The 8,065-nt window shown below is 28.1% G+C and overlaps 1 protein-coding gene across 1 annotated transcript; it reads right to left on the bottom strand.

Moving 5' to 3' along the window:
* Positions 1 to 477: 477 nt before the first annotated feature.
* On the bottom strand, positions 478 to 7,450 carry LOC148276292 (low molecular weight phosphotyrosine protein phosphatase 1-like). Its single transcript, XM_088234477.1, has 4 exons — positions 7,200 to 7,450; positions 5,234 to 5,421; positions 1,281 to 1,442; positions 478 to 635 (listed from the first exon to the last, which is right to left on the bottom strand). The coding sequence occupies exons 1-4, from the start codon at positions 7,240 to 7,242 to the stop codon at positions 555 to 557; spliced, it is 474 nt and encodes a 157-aa protein (XP_088090603.1). The 5' UTR covers positions 7,243 to 7,450; the 3' UTR covers positions 478 to 554.
* Positions 7,451 to 8,065: the final 615 nt, after the last annotated feature.

The raw sequence follows: 8,065 nt of genomic DNA, 5'->3' as shown, positions 1-8,065 counted from the left end.
CAATAAGCAAGTCATATTTGAAATATTTATTATTACCTTGTGGGACTAACCTGGAAACGAATGCCCACTGTCTTCGGACCCACTAACGTCTTAAGGACAGTGTAGAAGGTGAATCATGCATTTGCTGTACATAAACAACAAAGCAATCAAAACATCCAATATACTAATTACAGTAAGGGAAAAAAGATGACCTACTTCCCCACTCTGGAATAAAGTGAACATTATGGACGACTAAAAAGGAGCTTCATCTTATTTACACTACTCTGGTACTTTTTAAATGTTAAAATCGAAATTTGCATTTTAACTAGTATTTAGTTAATAGCAAATACAAAGTTTTGCAAAGACAAGTTATTTAACTGTATTTTAAAACTGATTAAATAAAATGAAATATTTCATAATACCACTTTTAAACCTCGATATCTCAAAATGTTTTGCAGATTCGTGACTGATATTGACTGAGGAATTAAAAATAATAAAAACGGATATTCACATATTATATTATTGCTGTAATACCTTTTCGTGTATTTAAAAGTAACATTGCATAATATTGATTATTAGGATTGTTTTTCCAAGAATGCCTGACAGCATCGCATCGCTTGTACGTAGCATTTTTCAAAACCAAGTGAATCTTCATCCTGCAAGAAAAATAACATAAGACTAAATACGATATCCTTTTGGAATATATTCACTAAAAAATATACATACTAGTAAAAATAATTTCAAGGCGTTGCCTAGTATATGAAATAATTTAGCCGGAATTTCACCCATATCAATTAAGGTTTTAGCTCTTTTATTTCAAAAAAGTCAACAGATGGAAGAGTTGAGGAAATGTGGATGTTTAAACATGGGTAGAATGGTGAATGTTGCACCATGCGTAATGTGGCCACTTAAACCAGCCAATGACAGGTCATAAGCCCTGTAAATGCCTAGACTTCCATATATTCCCTTCTTAAAAATGTTTTCTCTCTCTGTTGCAATAGATTTCAATAGGAGAAAGCTGTTGTGATTAACTGAAAATTTAATTTCATGTAGACTTTGCACACGAATTTAATATGCAAATCAATATTTAGGTAATATGGTAGTAAATATGTAGATCGAATCAATAATTTTTATTAGGTCTTTTGTAAAATAAGTTTTATTAATTTTAACGTTTTTGTTTTACTATTTCTGTACAATTTTGATAGTAAAAAGCATAAAAATGTTGAAATTATAAAACCTACTTTAATTTAAATATTTTAAAATGTAAAGTTTTTTTTTATATTACAATATAAATATCTTACATAATAAGGATCCCTTATTATCCTTTCTCCTTCTGGATCAAAATCTCCTAAGAGAAGCAGTTGGGCTTTACTTGTTTTGGGGGCCCTGCGTTTTAATTCCTTCATGTTTTCTTCGTCCATACCAAAAATGAAATCATAATGTAGGAAGTCGGCCTCTTTTATCTGTAACACGTTTATTATGTAATCATAACTGGTTACAATTTTTGTTTTAATCAAATGTGTGAAAAAATAATATCCTAGTACCCATTGTTCATTGAATACATTTATAATAGTATCACTAAACCCTTTCAGACCTGAATCGATTCCAGTGGATATAATTATTGTTTTTATTATGTACTAAGGAATTATTTTGATATTTTAAAAACATTTGTGTCGATTTCTATGCATTACAAATTATTTAACATTCATTTTTTAGGATCAATGGGTCTCAAACCGATGATAATAAATCAACAAAGCTCATAAAAATGTATTATTATCTTACAACATAGTGTGTTTATTCAATGAAATAAGTCTGATTGTAGTGCAATACATTTAAAACTTTGATTAAAGATATCATCGTGCCAATGCCAAATTTGCAAATCTGCTTTTTTGCCAGTTTTGAGTTAAATATAGCATGAAACTTCATTTTAAATGGAGCACACACTACCATAACAGTAAATTTGAACTTGTGTAACAGGACGAAGATCTGACCACCTACCATTTCACCAATCTGACTAAATACCCCTGTATGCAATGCCAATTCTTTTAAAACTTTGGCGATGAATACATTTTTACTAATTTACTACGCTAAAACGGCGAATGTGGCAAATTTGCAATTTCAGTGCCTCTGAATAAATGTTATCTATAACACTTTTTTTTTTATTATTTAAATTCTTTATCATTTCTTTTTATCAGTAAAAAAAATAATTAATTTGTTTTTTTTTTAAAGAACTGTAATTTATATCAACAGTGAATGTTAATAAATAAAAATATTTTTCAAAAATAATAAAAACCCCACACGAAAACTCCTAAAAAAATACAAATAATGCATTTCCAACAAATCATGCAATGCCAAAATCAACAATTTAATAAAAATAAAGTCAAATGTAAAATAATTTCATTTTTCAATAAGTTATCTTAATAAATAGATTTTTTAGTTATCTAACTTTAGTATATAAAATATAAAGCTAGTTTAGTAACAATATAAATAGATTTATAACACCAATTCTAAACATCAAACATCAATATCTCAAAATGATGTTTTTTGCATATTCGCGACTTTGGCATTGACCCGACGATATAAGGACGACGGGAATTCGACCGTAATCAAACAAACCAGCCAGAAGTCAGATGTCAAACTAAAAAACAAACTTTTCGGTGTAATGCCAGCTACTAAGATACACATAAAAAATAAAATTACTTAGGGATACCAGTAACTAAAAAATAAACTCGCCGCTTTTTAATTTTGTTAGACAAGGGAGTAAACAAATTTCATGTATATATGAATGAACACCCACGCTGAAAGGGTTAACTAAATTAATATTAGTTTAATCAATACCTTTTTTTACAAATTACTTAGTTACAGTTTTATGAAATCTATGGATAAGGTTAAATTTTTTATTAAAACACAAATAAATATATGCCCATGAATTCAATTTGTAGTTAATTATTAATGAATAAAAAATCTTGTTACACGAATATTAAGAAAACATAACAATCTAATCTTATACAAATGGTGCTGGTTATTGGAGTGGATTGATTTAACACCTATCTTATGTCGGTAAATATTATCTTAAGTTGACCTAGATAATCTAAAATAGAACTAAACGTATGAACACTAAATAGTAACTAACATCTATGGGTATAATCACAACAAGCGAATTATTATATTTCATGATACAACTTTATGTTGAAGTCAAATGCATTCACAATGCTAACTTTATAAATGGTGGCATAATTTAACTTGTTACGTTTTACTCTACAATACATTTTTACTGTGCAGGAACATACAAAAAAAATCTAGATTTTTTTCAGATTTACCATCATCTGACAATAAATGTATTTACGCATACTTTAATAAATTAAAGTAACATATGCAATAGTGCTCTTTATACATCTCTAAATACAAATTAGTTTTTTTTTCTCTGAACAAAAAAACTCCAGGCCAGCATTGTTCATACGTAAAAGACATTTATTTTAGTTTTCGTTTGTTGAAATTTTAATTTATAATGATTCTGACACTACAAATTTCATAAGCTAAGTTCAGAATCTGTACTGGTTGCATGATGTCGTTTTTCTGTTTAAATGATATCAGCAAAATGTTCATAAAAACTTTTTCCAGAAAACGAATTGTCACACCCAAAACCCGTACGACTTTTGCACAGGGGCTTCTCTTCTTTATTTCACCGAGTGTTAAATATTTTGGAAGAGCGAATTAAGCTCTCAAGGACACAAACTATTTTCAAGGACTGGATTTCCCTTAGCGGGAGGGATTTGATTAGGAAACTCCTCGATGATTTTAAAAATGTTAGACTTTCTTTTTTCTCATTATTTTTCAAGTAAATCAAATTTTGATGTTAGTTCTTTTCATATTGATGTGCCATGTATTATTTTTTTCATTATGTTTCTGATTTTATATATTATTTGCAGTGATGTTTTTTTTTTAAGGAATAACCCTCTAAACCTCTATTAAGAGGCTTGTCCGCATGTAGGAAAGAGGGGATATAGAATGAGGTAATGAAATATACACCACAACACCCAGACCAATGAGAAAAAAAAAATCTTGGATTGTTTTTTTCTTGCAACTGGGGGGAATCGAACCCGCGACGCCTGTTTTGACCGTCAAACCAACTGCACCACATCTGTTTCAATTATTTGCCCCAACTCAACACAGGACTTTGGTCCGATAGAACTGGGACTTATGTCTCAAAAAATGTAAAATGAAGTACTGTCAATAAATCAATTATAAATATTTATAGTAAAATGATTACGTAAAAGGTAAGTTGATAGAAAATACAAATTAAGTATTGACAGGTTACGAACGTTTGAGAAATGTTTTAAACATTCATAGTTACTAAATCTTATTAAGCTCCAACAATACGCTTCTCCATGTCACTGCAGACAAAATGCTGAGACCGTCATAAAGGCATATCGTCATTACGCTGGCAATATCTGTTAAGAAACAATTTTTGAATTTTAAGGATATAATTTTAACAGTGTACCTTTTGGTAACTGATTTTTCTTTTACATATTTTTTTATTGATAGCAGAAAGGAAAAACATGTAACTTTATTTTTTTGAATATTTGAGTAGATATATTTTTTTAAACAAAATTATGTAATCTTAATGAGAAATTAAAAATATTTAAAAAAAAGAAAAATCACTTAACAGATTTTGCCAGCGCAACAGCGATATAATAGATTTTATTTTACTTCTTTCCTGCGAAAATTAATTCTCTATTTTTTCTTTCCTTTTACCATATGTTTATTTTATTCATTTTAATTGTTTTTTTAAGAACATAAAATAATTTATTTTTATAAATGTTTATTGTTATTGTTCTTAGTTTTTTTTTCGTTTTGTTGCGAAATTGGATCTGCACTATTAAGCTTTTCATTATTTTCAATAAGTGTTTTTTGCAAATCAATGATACACCGTGCAAATTTCGACTGATATGGTGCTTTCATAAAATTGTATAAAGATATTTACAACTATGATTAACTGTGATAATTATGTTAGAAAAACAATATCGACATACCGATTAAGGACCCATAACAATGGCTCTTAAAATATAATGCTGTAATGAAAATATTGGAAAAAACATGGATTAATAATATTATATTCTATTGGAGTGTTATAATTTATTTTAGAATTGATTATTGTAAAGAACCTATACAAAAACAAGATATCGAGTTTCATATAGCTTGGCAACTGTCTGAAATGTCTGTTTTAGTAATATATTAAAGAGTTTATACATACTTGCCTAGCTCTGTTAGAATAATTTACGTGGTGTTGTTTCATTGTATCAAGTGCCCTGTAGTCGGGATGCTTCCCAACATGCCAGGAACCAAGAGCAGCACTGTCAATCTCCCAATCGTCCGCGTGACCACTCTCCTTGACAAGTTTTAGCATCACACCTTCAGCAATGGGTGAACGGCAAATATTACCTGGCAAGGAACATACTCAGCATGTAAATACATCCATAAATTGAGAAAAAAAATGCTATGGCAAGCTCAGCGATAGAGAAGTTGAAAAAAGTATCCAAAATAATATCCATATTTTTTATGAATATTTTATTTATGTTTGGGTACATATTATAAACAGTGAATGTGAACAGTGTAATTAATAATACGAACTGTAAAGTTGTACAATTTTGAGTAATTTTTTATATATTTTTTTTATTTATTTATTTAAACGCCTTTTAGGCTTTTACATGTTTTACATACATATATACAAATAAAGACAGACATGTATTTTACAAAGAAGTAGCAAAAAATATATAAATGATTTTTAGAAGAAAAAGAAAAATATCAAAAATATCATCTTTACATATTAGTATAAAAGTGGAAAGAACCAAAGTGCATTTTTAAATATGAAGACAGAAATACATTTTACACAAAGAAAGGAGCAAAAATAAAAATGAATTAGGAAGAGAAAGAAAAATAAAAATTAAATAAATAATTTTTTTAAAAAACATTACATATTAGCAGAAAATATATGAGGATACATAATAATACATACATGTATTGGAGTGGAGAACAGGAGTACATTTTTGCTTATAAGTTGTATTAAAATAATCTTAAAATTAGAAGAAGTTAGAAAAATACTTATTTAGAATACATATATAAGTCAATAAACGGTAAACAATTGAAATCAACATAGTATTATTTAGGTATTACAATTTGAAGATAGTAAATTGATACACTGCCTTTTAAAATTCATAAGTGTTTTATTAAATATATCTACGTCATTTGCGTATTCATTTGCAAATGTATGAATTCTCCTTATTAGCGAGTGTGCACTGAAGTTTGTGGTAGATACATTTACATAGAATAGTTTATTAAATCGGGTAACCCGGCCCGGAACTCGCAAGTTAATCAGTTGTAACAGTTCGGAACAATCAAATATTGAATTTAATATTTTAAATAAAAATAACAAATCATTCAGTTTTCTTTTATTTTCTAATGTTTGTACATTTAAATATTTATTTAAGTATGAGTAATTAATATCTTCAACTGAAATACCTAATTTAAAATTAACGAAACGTAAAAATTTATGTTGAACTCTTTCAATATTATTTATATGTACTTTATAATATGGTGACCATATAACCGAGTTGTATTCAAGTTGGCTACGTACTAAAGCAATATATAAAATTTTCATTATATAAACTGAGTCAAAATCTCTGATCGTTCGCAACAAAAATCCCAGAGTTTTCATGCTTTTATTTGTTATGCTCTGTATATGTTTAGTGAAATTTAGTTTTTCATCTAATATAATGCCAAGATCGGTTATTTCAGTCATTCGCTCCAAATTTATAGAATTTATGGTGTAGTTGAAAGCTATTGGATTCTTATTTCGGCAATGATCAAGACAGTAGAAATAATAATAAATTATAACATGTTCTTTATTTTGTAAAACATTACCAAATTAAACTAATACTGATTTACAATAACGAAAAAACAATGAAGTTCAAAAGTATTCGTCGATAATAAATTATAATCGGCTACTGTGCATCTTTAATTTTAATTGGATTAATAATCTATTCTCCATATCTTACTATTAACACAATACTAAAACGTGTCTCATTTAAAATCCGCATAATCAAATTACTGCGAAAGATAATATATTTTAAGCAATTTTTCGTAAATACCAGAGACTGAAATTATTATCGATTTTTTAAATATTCTACATGTGAGGAAATCTAACTTATAATAATATTTACCCAAACAAATGAATAAAGCCTTTTTCTTTGATGGTGAGGCCATTTTGCTGAACTTTAAAAAAAATACTTGGCACGAATTGGCAAGAAATACAGCAATGCGACAAAAACACCAACGCAAATAAAGTTGAAAAAAATCTTTATTTTTGCAATATTTGGCAAAACACGATAACCATAACCAAAGATCAAATAAATTCGTTAGAAGTTGGTGAGAAATTATAATTTCTATAATCAGTACAAATCTATGGATTATTTTGACATTTATGACAAAAAATATGTTGCCAGACCATGAAATACGGAAAGTATAAAATAAAAGTACTTAAACTAGCTAGCCGCTAGTGGTTAGCCATCTTGTTATTATTTTCAGTCTTTTTTATAATTCGACCTAAATAAACAGAAAAGTGTATCCAAAACAATAAAACACAAACCACATCTTAGTGTTCTAGTGCGTGATATAAATTGTTTCACAGTTAATAATCGAAGGTTTCAGCTCTTTAACTTCACTAAAATCAACAAATGGAAGAATTGAAGAAATATGAACTTTCAAACATAGGCGAAATGGTGAATGTTACACAGTGTGTAAAGTGGCCACTTAAACCAGCCAATGACAGGTCATAAGCCCTGTAAATGCCTAGATTTCCATATTTCCTTATTTAAGGTATTCTCTATCCTTGTTGTAATTTGTTAATTTTTGTCTTTGTTTTGTTTCCAATGATATTCCTTTGGAAGATGGATGTTGGCCTTATTTTTTTTAATGTACTGTAAATTATTTTTAAGCCTCTTAGAACAGGCAAAAATCTATTTCATGTTTTACCTTTTTACTAATAATTTAAACGTTTAATTTATGATTAATATATTTTTCTCCCAAA

This window comes from Micrasema longulum, unplaced genomic scaffold (assembly GCF_059751315.1).
Source record: "Micrasema longulum isolate JH-2025_06_02 unplaced genomic scaffold, ASM5975131v1 h1tg001246l, whole genome shotgun sequence".
NCBI classification, from domain to species: Eukaryota; Metazoa; Arthropoda; class Insecta; order Trichoptera; family Brachycentridae; genus Micrasema; species Micrasema longulum.
This window is presented reverse-complemented; position numbering and strand designations above follow the sequence as displayed.